This window comes from Musca autumnalis, unplaced genomic scaffold (genome assembly GCF_047663935.1).
Source record: "Musca autumnalis isolate F117 unplaced genomic scaffold, ASM4766393v1 scaffold_3, whole genome shotgun sequence".
Taxonomy (NCBI): domain Eukaryota; kingdom Metazoa; phylum Arthropoda; class Insecta; order Diptera; family Muscidae; genus Musca; species Musca autumnalis.
Window position 1 is genome coordinate 25,503,043 of NW_027411866.1, and position 15,248 is coordinate 25,518,290.

The 15,248-nt window shown below is 34.0% G+C and overlaps 1 protein-coding gene across 11 annotated transcripts in view; it reads left to right on the forward strand.

Annotated features, from left to right (window-relative positions):
• The window catches only part of pico (ras-associated and pleckstrin homology domains-containing protein pico), a 132,563-nt gene that overhangs the window by 109,707 nt on the left and 7,608 nt on the right, over positions 1–15,248 (forward strand). For all 11 annotated transcript variants that reach the window (XM_073979210.1, XM_073979209.1, XM_073979207.1 and 8 more), the window contains one exon: positions 13,387–14,440. In XM_073979210.1, coding sequence (XP_073835311.1) covers positions 13,711–14,440 — 730 coding nt within the window. In that variant the 5' untranslated portion in view covers positions 13,387–13,710. The remainder of the gene's footprint in view (positions 1–13,386; positions 14,441–15,248) is intronic.

Here is a 15,248-nt window from a genome sequence, read left to right on the forward strand (position 1 = left end):
TATCAATAATTCTACTATGATTAGTCATTAACGTATCAGTAGTGTGTGATTTGTGCAACGTAACGTAACCGAGGAAACGTGGAAGGAGCTAAAAGAAGGCAATGAACAGCAAACATATTTTTATTTTAAATTTCCCTCCGCTTCGTAAGTCTGATCTTCATACGGCTGAGTATTATTTGTAAGACATGTAAACATTGCTATATTAACTACGATTAGTTAATAACGCAATCGTGACTGTATGATTAGAGCAACGTAACGTAAGCGATTCTTGATAGGCGAACTATTGAAAGCTAAAAGGGAACAAAAAAATATATTAAATACGATTAGTCAATAACGTATAAAGTGAGTGTATGATTAGAGCAACGTAACGTTAAGCGATTCTTGATAGGCGAATTATTGAAAGCTAAATTATAAACGTAGAAGGGAATTAAAGACATCCATGAAGATCTGTGTGTGATTAGTGCAACGTAAAGTAACGTAAACAATTTTTGATTAGGGAAATTATTGAAAAATGTTTTTACTTTTAATTGTTTTTCTTTTTTAGCTTTCCTCTGCTTTATAAATCTGATTATTATTTGTTGTAAAACTTGTAAATTCTACTGTATTACTTATGATTAGTCAATAACGTATCCGTGAGTGTATGATTTGAGCAGCGTAACGATTCATGATGGGCAGAATATTGTACGACAAATTAAAAACGTAGTAGGGATTTAAATTAAGGCTGTGTAAAACTAATATTTTTAATTTATAATTTATTAGGACGAAGGATGATATATTTTGGTGATATTTTTATTCAATTCTCTTTCGATTTGAGCAATTATGAGGTATATTAAATTATTTTGATACGAAACTTTTGTTTCTGTATTCTCAGATATGAACAATGATATTGCCTTTGAAAAAAGAGGTTCAGGGTTTTTCTTTCTGCATACCGTAACTTGGTAAAGTAACTGGTGGGTGTTCATCTGAAAAATCCTTGTCTCGAGTGCGTTAAATAAATAACAGCAACAAGTATTGTAGCCTGCTTAAATTAGGTAAATAGTAATATGAGATCTTGAAAAGTGATTAGCAGCAAACAAAGTACGGCAACGGCAGCTGGGATTTTCTTTTCTTTGCCTATCAACCTACCTGCCTACGCTCAACAAATGATTTCTTTTGTTTGTTCGGGGCATCTTCTTCTTCTTGGGGTTTATGTTATCATATGGCAATGGTTGTCTGGGTTTCTTTGTCATTGACAAACATTTTTGTTTGCTTGGTGGTTAAATAAGACGCATTTATTGTGTCGTGTCGTGTGTGTAAGAAATCGGAACAGATGCTGTTTAAAAAAACCCTTTTTATTGTTTTATTAAAAGAAGAAGAAACATTGTAACTAAGAGTGAGAGATAACCGCAATAAATGAAATGCGATCTTCTTATTTGTTTTAGGTATATTTTTGAAAGTTGTGTGTTGATTCAATACCAGAAGCTGCTGAAATTTAAATAAAATTGCAGCTGCAGTAACAAGTTACAATTTTATTTCCATACATGACTTTGTATTTCATGCATATCATGACTTATCACATTTTTTTTGGGGGGAATTGCGTGTGGAAGCCGCAAATTATGCCAAATAAAACCCAAATATTGCAAGCAGCATAAACTCTAACTAAGCAGATGTAAAGTCAATTTTATGCCCCATAATAATATGGCCGATGATGTTTGTGGTTTTAATTTATTTTTTAAAATTTTCAAAATTTTAATTTCCATCTTCCCCCTTCCCGTTTATGTTTTATCTTTGCCATTGCAGTAAAAACAACCACAAATGTGTCTTGTTGACTGCCTGCCTGCATGCCATTAAATTTTAATGGTCATCATGCTTACTTAGGGTTTTAAAGAGATTACCACGAGTAATGAAGATTGAAGGTTTCGCCTCATATCCATCCATGGCTTTATGATATGAGGGAGTGTGATAAAGATTAATTTTTGTTCTATGCTTGTTTAACAATTTAATTAAAATTACATTTTTCAAATTTTAATTCCACAAAGAATCGCTTTTTATGCCCAAACGTGAGATTTTCCCGTTTAAGGGTATTAAGATAGTGAATATTTCAATTTAATTGAATTTTAGATATTATAAAAGTAATAAATTTCCATCCTTTACTTTAATATATTGTCTTGTGTGAACCTTCTTAAGTCTCTTTAAACTGATTAGTGCAGCAACGTAATGTAAAGTCTCTGTTGGTGGCAATAAATAAACAAAAACTGTTGGGAATATATCAAGAGAAGAGAATTTAAATCTCAGATTAGTAAATAACACAGTTAAGTTACCTGATTAGTGCAGCAAAGTAACGTGGAAGTAACGTAACGTGATGAAAAGCTGCGTTATTGCTATTTTTTAAATCCAAGTATGCGTCTCTGTGTATTAATTTCAGTTCTGAAACTAAAATATAGCTTGATTTGCAGTTAAGTAAGCTGATTAGGGCAGGCACGTAACGATCAGCTGGTAGAAAAATTTATTAAAAATAATAGGAAAAGGGCAGAACAACAGGATTTATATCCGAAATTAGTAAAACACGCAATTAAGATCCCTGATTAGAGCAGCGTAAAGTATCTGTAGTATTGTTTATACTTCAAATCAGTTAAAAGCGCAGATAAGTTAACTGATTAGTGGAGCAACGTAACGTAAATTACCTTTTGAGGTGGAAATGCATTAAATAAAATAGGAATATATTAAGAGAAGCTAATTTAATCCAAAGATTTGTAAATAAAGAAATAAAGCAACCTGATTAGTGCAGCAACGTAAAGTAGAATATCTTCTGATGAAAAAAATGAACTTACCTCAATAAGAATAGATTAAGAGATAATAATTTAAAGCTGAGTTTATTAAATAAGGAACCAGATTAGTGCAGCAACGTAACGTAAAGAGCCTTTTGGTGGGGAAATGCATTAAAGGCAATAGGAATATATTAAGAGAAGCTAACTTAAACCAGACATTAGTAAAAAACGAAATTAAGCAATCTGATTAGTGCAGCGACGTAAAGTAGAATATCTATTGGAGGAAAAACGTACTCAAATCAATAGGAATGGAAGAAGCGATAATAATATAAATCTGGGTTTATTAAATAAAGAAATTAAGAAACCTGATTAGTGCAGCAACGTAACGTAAAGTACCTTTTGGTGGGGAAATGCATTAAAGACAACAGGAATATATTAAGAGAAGCTAATTTAAAACGAATACTAGTATATAACGAAATTAAGCAAACTGATTAGTGCAGCGACGTAAAGTGGAGTATCTATTGGTGGAAAAACGTACTCAAATCAATAGGAATAGAAGAAGCGATAATAATTTAAATCTGGGATTATTAAATAATGCTATTGAGAAACCTGATTAGTGCAGCAACGTAACGTAAAGTACCTTTTGGTGGGGAAATGCATTAAAGGCAATAGGAATATATTAAGAGAAGCTAATTTAAACCAGACATTAGTAAAAAAACGATATTAAGCAATATGATTAGTGCAGCAACGTAAAGTAGAGTGTCTTTTGGTGAAAAAATGTATATAAATAAATAGGAATAGATCAAGAGATACTAATATAAATCTGAAATTATTAAATAATGCCATTGAGAAACCTGATTAGTGTAGCAACGTAAAGAATTTGTTGATGGAAATAAGTATTAAAACCAATAGAAATAGATCAAAAGAACAAGATTTAATTTTAAGATTGGTAAATAACCGCGTTTTGTAATCCGATTAGTGTAGCAAGGTATCTTTTGGTGGGAAAATATATTAAAACCATTAGGAATATATCAAGAGAAGGTAATTTAGTTTTCAGACTAGTAGATAACGCAGTTAAGACATCTGATTAGTGCAGCAACGTAACGTAAAGTATCCTTAACGAAAAATGCTTTAAAACTAAAGGCAATGAATTAAAATAAGAGAATTTTTATGTGAGATTCTTAAATAACCCAGTTATATAACCTGATTAGTGCAGCAGCGTAACGTAAAGTACCTGTCTGTGGGAAAATACTTTACAAACAATAGATATATATCAGTATAGCAAGATTTTGATTTTAGATTAGTAAAAAACGTAGTAATCTATTTATTAGTGCAGAAACGTAACGTAAAATATCTGTAGTTGCTTCAGGAGGGTAATATTTATACTTGAGATTAGTTCATAGCGCAGCTAAGTAAACTGATTAGTGCAGTAACGTAAAGTAGATCATCATTTGGTGGAAAATGTACTTAAATCCGTAGGAATAGATCAAGAGGTAGGTAATAATTTAAATCTGACATTATTAAAACATACAATTAAGAAACCTGATTAGTGCAGAAACGTAACGTAAAGTATATCTTGATGGAAAAATACATTAAAAGCAATGAAAATAAGTCAAGAGAGGAGAATTTTAACCCTGGTATCAGACCTGATTAGTGTAGCAACGTAACGTAAAGTATCTTTTGATGGAAAAATGCTTTAAAACTGGAGAGAATAAATTAAAAGTAGGGAATTTTTATGTGAGATTAGTAAATAACCCAGCTATATAACTTGATTAGTGCAGCAGCGTAATGAAAAGTATCTGCCTGTGGGAAAATACTTTACAAACAATAGATATAAATCAGCATAGCAAGATTTTGATTTGAGATTAGCAAAAAACGCAGCTATGTTACTTGATTAGTGCAGAAACGTAACGTAAAGTATTTGTTGGTGGAGAAATTAATTAAAAACTATAGGAATAGATCAACAGATCAGTACTAAGATGTCCAAACAGTTAACAAGGCAGTAAGATAGTTAAATCTCACAGTTATCTAAACCGATTAGTGCAGTAATGTAACGTAAAGCTTATTTTGTTGGCTAGAGCATTTAAATTTCAAACAAATATAAAATTTCACAACTAAAGTGTTATAGTTTTACATATTTTTAAAATAGTATTTTATATTTCTTCCTGAAACCTAATACCAAAACATTTCCTCAATAAAATTGTCTCTATTTTATTTATTTATTTTTTCAAAATTAACAGCCACTTTGAATTTAAGGTCAAACAAGAAAAGCAATTAGTTATACAAATGTAATTTATTTCCAAAAAAATAAAAATGTGATAAAGGAAACACATCCCTCCATGATGACACTCCACAATTAACAAAAAGTCTATTGACCTTTTTCCAAATCCCCTTGCTCTTATGAATATAAAAGCAACATTTTCTTAAGATTTATATGCCAAGGGGGGGAGGGTGAGATGGAAATGAAGAGAACATCTTTTATATTCTTGGACTTTTATGGTGTTTGCTTGGTGCAACAAATACTCGCTTGCTTGTCTGTCACAGCACAGCAGCGATCTACAACATATTCTTCGTCTCCTCGCCATCATCATCATCATCCACATCGCCTTTTATATTGTCCATTGTCAACAGCATCAAGAACATCATAATTAAGAGCAGCCGCAATAACAACAACATCAGCAGCATCGCCATTCGAATCATATAACACACCCATAATCGTTAAAAACTATTTCACACATTATTCTTAATTATGTCAACATGCACATGCATATAAAGCATCCCGGACAATGTGGCAAAAAAGGCAGCATAGGCTTGCTTCCTCAGTTCTTTCTGCTGCTGCAGTGGACAAGAGGCGGATGCTTTTGGTATAAAGTTTCAGTATTATTTTCAACATTAAATCTAAATGTTAACGACTTTTAGGGAGAGAAATATTGCTTGATTTCCCTCTCAGAAATTGCTATCATCTAGCTGTGAATGACAGTAACCGTTGTTCTTCTTCATTTTTGTGGTGGACAAGAGGAGGATGTTTTTAGTATAAAGTTTCAATATTATTTTCAAAATTACAACTAAATGTTAATGACTTTTAGAGAGAGAAATGTTGCTTGCTCGGGGTTCCTCAAATTGCTATCAATCAGCTGTGAATGACAGTAACCGTTCCAGTTATTCAACATGATTAGAGCAACAACGTAACGCAAAGTAGGTGTTAGTGGGAAAATAGGAATAGATCATGTGAGAGAAATATTGCTTGCTCGGTGTTCCTCAAATTGCTATCAACCAACTGTGAATGACAGTAACCGCTCCAGTTATTGAACATTATTAGAGCAACAACGTAACGCAAAGTAGGTGTTGGTGGGAAATGCCTTAAAACCAATAGGAATAGATCAGAAGAACAAGATTTAGATTTGAGATTAGTAAATAACGTAGGTTTGTAACCCGATTATTGTAACAACGTAACGTACCCGTTGGCGGGGAAATGCATTAAAAGCCATATGAAGAGATCGGGAGAAGAGCATTTAATTCTGAGATAAGTAAATAACGCAGTTGTGTATTCTGATTAGTGCAGCGACGTAACGTAAATATACATTTTACGCGGAAAATGCATTAAAACAATTAAACATATAACAAAAGAAGATAATTTAAATCTAAGATTAATTAATGACGCTGTTATGTAAACTGATTAGTGCAGCAACGTAACGTGAACGTCTTTTTAATGGAAAATGATTAACGTAAAGTACCTCTTGCTGATGAAAATACATTAGAACCATTAGCATTGGATCAAGAGAACAAGATTTAGTCTTGAAATTAGTAAATAACGTAGGTTTGTAACCCGATTATTGCAGCAACGTAACGTACCCGTTGGTGGAAAAAAGAATTACACACAATATGAAGAGATCAGAAGAGAATTTTATTCTGAGAAAAGTAAAACACGCAGTTGGGTATTCTGATTAGTGCGACGTAACGTAAGTATACGTTTTACGTGAGAAATGCATTAAAACAATTAAAAATATAACAAAAGAAGATAATTTAAATCTAAGATTAGTTAATAACGCTTTTATGTGAACTGATTAGTGTAGCATCGTAACATGAACTACTTTTTAATGGAAAATGTGTTAGCGTAAAGTACCTCTTGGCCATGAAAATATATTAGAAGCAATAGTGTTGTACCAACAGAACAAGATTTAGATTTAAAATCAGTAAATTACCCCGTTTTGCATGCCGATTAGTGCACCAACGTATCGTAGATCATCTTTTATTAGGTAAATGCATTAAAACCAATATGAATAGATCAAGAGAAGATCATTTAAATCAGAGATTGGTAAATAACGCAATTATTTAACCTGTTTAGTGCAGCAACGTAACGTAAAGTACCTGTTGGTTGAAAAATTTATTAAAACCAATAAGAATAGATCAGGTGAACAAAATTTAGATTTGATTTGTGTAAATATGCATTAAAACTAAATAAATCAAAAGAAGGTATTTTTGATTTGAGATTAGTAAATAACGCAGTTAAACAACCTGTTTAGTGCCGTAACGTAAAGTGCCTTTTGGAGAGTATATATCAAGAGAACAAGAGAAACTCTAAAGCCACACGTTGAAACTTTCACAGCATTTGGGAGAGAGAGGAGATGAAGGAGCTCATTCACCTCCGCTCTCTCCCAAAATCTGTGAAAGTTTCGTATGAAAGTTTCAACGTGTGGCTTTAGAGTTAGATTAGTAAACAACGTAGTGAAGTCAACGGATTATTGCAGTAACGTATCGTAGAACAACTTTTAGTGGGAAAATGCATTAAAACCAATGAGAATAAATCAAGAGAAAAGAATTTAAACCCAGGTATTAGACCTGGTTAGTGTAGCAACGTAAAGTAAAGTAGCCTTTGATGGGAAAATGCTTTAAAACTAGAGGGAATATAATAAAAGTAGGGATTTTTTATGCGAGATTAGTAAATAAGCCAGTTATATAACCTGATTAGTGCAGCAGCGTAACGTAAAGTATCTGTCTGTGGGAAAATACTTTACAAACAATAGATATATTTCAGCTTAGCAAGATTTTGATTTGAGATTAGGAAAAAGCGCAGCAATGTTACCTGATTAGTGCAGAAACGTAACGTAAAGTATTTGTTGGTGGGGAAATTAATTAAAAACTAGGAATAGATCAACAGATCAGTATTAAGATATCCAATCAGTTAATAAGGCAGTAAGATAGGTAAATCTCACAGTTATCTAACCCGATTAGTGCAGTAACGTAAAGCTTTTTTTCTTGGCTAGAGTATTCAATTTCAAATAAATATAAAAGGAGATGAATGAGCTCATTCACCTCCGCTCTCTCCCAAAATCTGTAAAAGTTTCACATGAAAGTTTCAACGTGTGGCTTTAGAGTTAGATTAGTAAATAACGTAGTGAAGTCAACGGATTATTGCAGCAACGTATCGTAGAACAACTTTAAGTAAGAAAATGCATTAAAACCAATAGAAATAGATCAAGAGAGGAAAATTTAAATTTGAGATTAATAAATAATGCAATTAAGTAACCTGGTTAGTGCAGCAACGTAACGTAATATGCCTTTTAGTGGAAAAATGCATTAAAACCAAATGGATTAGATTAAGAACAGCTAATTTAAATCATAGATAAGCTAATGATGCAGTTATGTAATACGATTAGTGCAGCTACGTAGCGTAAACGTCTTTACAATGGAAAACTACATTTAAATATACTTGTAGAAATAATTTTTAAGATTGAAAAATAATAATGCTTTTCTTCTGCTGTACTTTTGTTTACATCCATCCCATCTTCTTGTTGCCAAGTGCATTCTGTAATGTAATATAATTAAAAAATTAAGCTGATTGTTTATAATTAGCTTGTCAGCCGGCCTTCCATACAACAACTACAGCAGCAGTTACACATTCTTCCGCTTGCCTATTGTTGTTTTCAGTTTGCAATAAATTAAATATTTTCTTGAGAATTTTTAATGAATCACTGAAAAATAATCAGACAGCCAGCAGCAAGGCAGGCATTTCTCGCACACAACCTTGAACTATAATTGACGGGAAGCAAAGTAAGCAAGTAAAGCGGCAAAACAATGTAGGCCCCAGCCAGCCCCCACATTACGGTATTGATGTAATATTACAATGAGTCTGGGGTGATCTTCCCTTCCCTTCTCATTGCTTATTACACTAATTTTTTCGCCCATAAAACAAATGGCGATAATTTGCCATAATTTTATTATAACACCATCAAGCTTTGCTCTCACAATAGTTGTTACTTTTAGAGGCATATATTTAAATGATTTTATGATTTAAAACGGAAGTTCAGACCGGCAATTCTTTAATTTGCCACACAAAAGCAATGACTTCCGTAAGAAAAACAACAAGAACAAACATTTGGGGAAGCAATAAGCTCAACATATAGCTAGCAGCTCCCCCATAAAATTTGCAGTGTTACAACCCTTCCCTCCATACTACCTCCTGCAACCATTAGCACCATATTTTGGTTAGTATAACCATTAAAAAGGCAGCATTGTTTTGGATAAAATGAAATGTTGTTGGTCTGCCTTCATAGCCTAGAACTTTAGACGAGCAACAAAAAATCACACAAAAGCAACAACCAACTATCGTTAACAAAATCACCACTCTTCTAAAGTGTAGTAAAGGGAAATATGAAAATCACTTGGTGTTGTTGCTTTTACATTTTAACTCCTCGTCTCGTCTATCATTCCTCCCCGCAAATCCCCAAATCATCATTTACACCATAAATTCCCATTGTTATTATTACTATTTACTAAACGTTTACTGGCTTGGCTGAATGGCCCAGAGTTAATGGCTGCGACGATGACGGCGGAGGCTCTAGGTAACAATAAAGAGGGGGGTACAGGGTTCTTATGTGACTAATCGGGGCTTTTAATAGACAAATTCACAGTGGTTTTTGGGGAGGGAAGTTGATTTGAAAGATTTTTTGTTTTATAAAGGCGTAAATCTTCGGATTTCTAAGAATATATCGATTTTATAGGCTACTTCTGCTTTAATATTGGTAAATAACCCATTTATGTAACCTGATTAGTGCAACGTAACGTGAAACGCCGTTTGGTGAAAGAAATGCGTAACATAAAGTATCTCTTGGTGGGCAAATATACTAAAACCAATAGGAATAGATAAGGAGAAAATGATGCAGATAACCCAGTTATGTAACCCGATTAGTGCAGCAACGTAACGTAGAGTAGCTGTTGGTGAAAAAAATTCATTATAATCAAAAAGAATAGATCAGGAGAACAAAAATAAGATAAGTTTCAAATCTTAGTAACCCATTTATGTATCCTAATAGTGCAGCTACGTAACGTAAAACATCTTTTGATGAAAAAGTGCGTAATGCAAAGTATCTTTTGGTGATAAAATGTATCAGAACCAATAGGAATAGATCATGAGAAAATTATGGAGATCTGAGACTAATAAATAATCCAGTTATGTAACCTGATTATTGCAGCAACGTAACGTAGAGTAGCTGTTGGCGGAAAATTGTAGTAAAACCAATAGGAATAAATCAAGAGAACATAAATAAGATTTGAAACTAATAAATATCACATTTATGTAACCTGATTAGTACAGCTACGTAACGCGTGAAGCATCTTTAGATAAAAATATGCATATTCTTTACAATCCATTATAGCCTATAGAAATACATCAGGAAAATAAGAGTTAGATTTGAGATTACTAAATAACCCAGGTTTGTAACCCGATTAGTGCAGCAACGTAACGTAGAGTACCTGTTGGCGGAAAATTGTAGTAAAACCACGAGGAATAGATCAAGAGAACAAAAATAAGATTTGAAACTAGAAAATATCACATTTATGTAAACTGATTAGTGCAGCTACGTAACGCGTAAAGCATCTTTCGATAAAAACATGCATTTAAACCGCTAAAAATCTATGTCTGCACAACGGCCTATCAAAAATATTCTTTATAATCCATTATAGCCTATAGAAATACATCAGGAAAATAAAAGTTAGATTTGAGATTACAAAATAAGCCAGTTATGTATCCCGATTAGTGCAGCAACGTTACGTAGAATATCTGTTGGTGGAAAATTGTAGTAAAACTAATAGGAATAGAGCAAGAGAACAAAAATAAGATTTGAAACTAGTAAATATCCCATTAATGTAACCTGATTAGTGCAGCTACGTAGCGCGTGAAGCATCTTTCGATAAAAACTTGCATTGAAACCCCTAAAAATCGAAGTCTGCACAACGGTATATCAAAAATATAATGGATTATAACATTATAGCCTATAGAAATACATCAGGAAAATAAAAGTTAGATTTGAGATTACAAAATAACCCTGTTATGTAACCCGATTAATGCAGCAACGTAACGTAGAGTATCTGTTGGCGGAAAATTTTAGTAAAACCAAGAGGAATAGATCAAGAGAACAAAAATAATATTTGAAACTAGTAAATATCACATTTATGTAACCTGATTAGTGCAGCTACGTAGCGCGTGAAGCATCTTTCGATGAAAACATACATTAAAACCTTTAAAAAATCTACGGTCTATCAAAAATATTCTTTATAATTCATAATTTTTATTCTTAAACTGAAAATACATTTTTTCAACGTCCCAGTAGTAGCCTGATTAGTGCAGCAACGTAACGTAAAATATCTATTGGTGAGAAAATGTATTAAAATCAATAGGAATAAATCAAGAGAACAATTTTGAAATCTGAGATTAGTAAATAACGCAGTTACGTAAACGGATTAGTGCAGCAAAGTAACGTAAAGCTTTTTTAATTAAAATTTCCACACTTAAAAAAAACTCGTGTATAGTTCTGAATCTGAAGCAAATAACTCAGCTATGTAAACGGATTAGTGCAGCGACGTAACGTAACGCAGTTACGTAAACGGATTAGTGCAGCAAAGTAACGTAAAGCTTTTTTTAATTAAAATGTCCACAATTACAAAAAACTCGTGTATTGTTCTGAATCTGAAGCAAATAAAGCAGTTATGTCAACGGATTAGTGCAGTGACGTAACGTAACGCAGTTACGTAAACGGATCAGTGCAGCAAAGTAACGTAAAGCTTTTTTAATTAAAATGTCCACAATTAAAAAAAAAAACTTCTGTATAGTTCTGAATCTGAAGCAAATAACTCAACTATGTAAACGGATTAGTGCAGCGACGTAACGTAACGCAGTTACGTAAACGGATTAGTGCAGCAAAGTAACGTAAAGCTTTTTTAATTAAAATGTCCACAATTAAAAAAAAAACTCGTGTATAGTTCTGAATCTGAAGCAAATAACTCAACTATGTAAACGGATTAGTGCAGCGACGTAACGTAACGCAGTTACGTAAACGGATTAGTGCAGCAAAGTAACGTAAAGCTTTTTTAATTAAAATTTCCACAATTAAGAAAAAACTCGTGTATAGTTCTGAATCTGAAGCAAATAACTCAGCTATGTAAAAGGAATTAGTGCAGCGACGTAACGTAAACAGTTCTTAATTTAAGCTTCTACATAATTTGTTTTTTTAAAACAAAAGAACTGGTATATAGTTCCGAATCTATCAAGAATATTCCTTATAATCCGTAATTTTAGTTCTGAAATTGAACTGAAGGACCAGTAGATCAATAAATCCGAATATTTAGCTATTTTTTCGAGGCATTTTAATTTTGAAGATGAACATTGTCCACTCTTAGGTTTGATTTTTATTAATTTAATACCCTAAGGCAACCTAGTGATTGTCATGTCTCTCTGAAACTGAACTCGAAAGCCTCCCATCTTTCCCACTGACATCCATAAATCAAACCCAAAGCGTAACTGGGTCACTGGTTTTATATTTCTAGGTTTCATGGCATCTTGAAATGCATGCCATTCCTCCTCGATGTAATTCTAGACCACTGTTTGAGGTTTAACACTCACCGTGGCAATGCTGAATGCCTCTACTGCACTCATTCATTCGTCACTCACTCCCCCATTTTCCCCATTGCAAGAACACACAACAAACAAACCTTTTAACCAAACTTTAACCACAGAGGGGAAATTAAGTGTGAGAGAGAGTTTTGAATAATAAAACAAAAATACTGAATAGAAAGTTGAAAGTGCAAAGATTATGAAGGGTGGTGGGAGGTAGGTAGCAAAACAAACTAAGCGACCAACTTTTCCAGAACTATAATAATAACAACAACAACAACAAGCTACAGGAAACATTTGTTATCATGAATATTATAAAGGTAAGGGAGGGAATAAATTGCGTTAAAATAAAGTGCTGGGGTTGTAGGTCATTGACTTTTCACGTTGGAAGTCAGGCGAAAATCAAAGTAACCGTGAACTGCAGGTGGGTACTTGGTAGGAGGGAGGAGTTGTGGCTAACATTTGCCTTGGCCATGGTAATGGTTTTCTGTTTATTTAAATTCTTGGTTTTCTTCAATTTCCACTTAATGGTGACCTTTCCATGAGAGCATGGCATGCCATGCACAAAACCCTTGAAGGTTTCTCTTCTTGTTATTGTTTTTGGTTTAATAAATGGGGTTGTGGTTATTTAAAATGGTCTTGAATTTATGGATGATTATTTTTGTTTTTAAACCTTGAACCTGTAGAAATCAAGCATGACTTTATGATTAATTATTTCTTCTCTCTCTCTCTCTTTTGTTCTCTTTACAGATTAAAAATCTTACAAATCTAGCCGATACTTGTCCAAGTATTGGCAAAAGTGCCATTGCAACTGCCAACAGCAGCAGTAGTAGTTGCTACACCAGTCCCTCGAAGCAACAAAATTTGGGCGGAATTGGTGGTGATTATCAATATAATTTCCTTAACTCATCAACGGGTTTGTTATCCTCCTCACCTAGTGCCATAGGTGGTGGTGTTAAGCTACGTAAATTTTCCGATCGCTGTTTGACAACCACATCCACGTGTGCTTCTTCACCTGGTGTAGGTGCTGAAGCTGCTGGTGCTGGCGGAGCTTCACATTCGTATCGCATTTCAATGGCAAATTTAGAAGAAACACAAGAGTCCGAACTTGATGTCATTTTGGGAGAGTTGAGCCTTTTGGAGGCACAAATTGCCGCCGGAGATGCCAATTTTCTGCCAGCGGCCGGTGGGCCGGGTGCCATGTGTACCCCCTCCTCAACACGCACTCATTCACGCACAAATTCCACCATTTCAGGAGCCACCTCCATATCGGGCTCCTCGGAGGCCGGCAGCAGCAGTACTTCACATTCATTATGTTCCTCATCGGGCGTATCGGAAAACGGTAGCCATGCCAGCAGCCACAACACTCATCCTTCCTTGCAAACAACAACAACAACAAATAATGGTCCTACAACAACACAACTAAGAGAGCCACGCACTGAATCTCCTGACAATGATTCGGCATTTAGTGACACAGTTTCACTGCTGTCCAGTGAGTCGTCAGCATCATCGGGCATGAGTTCAGCCCTGCATCATAAACGTCTCATGCATCAACATCAGCCGGCACTGCCATTGTCCGGTAACACCAAGGCGGCCAAAATACAATTGGCCCTACACAAACTGGAGACGGCACCCATCAGACGACTCTTTGTTAAGGCCTTTACCTCGGATGGTGCATCGAAATCGCTGCTAGTCGATGAACGTATGACATGCGGGCATGTAACACGTTTATTGGCTGATAAAAATCATGTACAAATGCAACCGAATTGGGCTTTAGTTGAAAATTTAGGCGATTTACAAATGGGTAAGTTGTGAAAACTCCCTCTCAAAAATGGGGTTTTTGTGTGGAAGCAAGAAGGGAGAGGTGAATAGAAGGAAACAGTAGGAATTTAGACCTATTTAACTGTCTGTGAAAACTAGAATAAAGGAACACTGTGATATGTTTTATTTTGTTCTCGAAGATTTTGGAAAATGCCAACGAAACGTCGGATAGAAAAACTCATTGGACAACAGGACTTTATTGTTCGATAAGACAAAACAATCTATGTCCAGGTGGAAATCACATGATTCCCTTGGTCGCAGATTTTAGTTTCTCAAACATTACCAAACCAAATACCTCGGTTTTTATAAGAATATTTACAAGGCCAATTTTAAAAGTATTTTTCAAAGAAACAACACAAAATTTGTGTTTTTATATAAAATTCAAATGGTTTCAATTTCGATAGTCTACACTTTCTAGTGGTGTCCACCTTTTTCAGATTTATCGGAAAGGTTGGTAAATTTGATTTTACTTGGAAACACATTTAGCAAATCTCACAACCATTTGGTGTTTAGTTTTAAGAACTTTTATTTGTAGTGGTGGCGCTCACAATCATCGATAAAATAAATTTTGATGTGTACACGGTGTACAGTACACTTTCGAAATGATTTGTACTGTACCATATTAGCACAGTTTCTAACCTATATTTCGAAAATCTAAACTTCAAACTCTCCAAATTCACTGTGGAACCAGAAGAAAAAAATTACAAATGTTTTGTGCATGCTATAAATGGTATCCACTCCAGCTACGAATTTCTTTTGTAAGGAGACTTTCAGTGAAATTTGATGGAGAA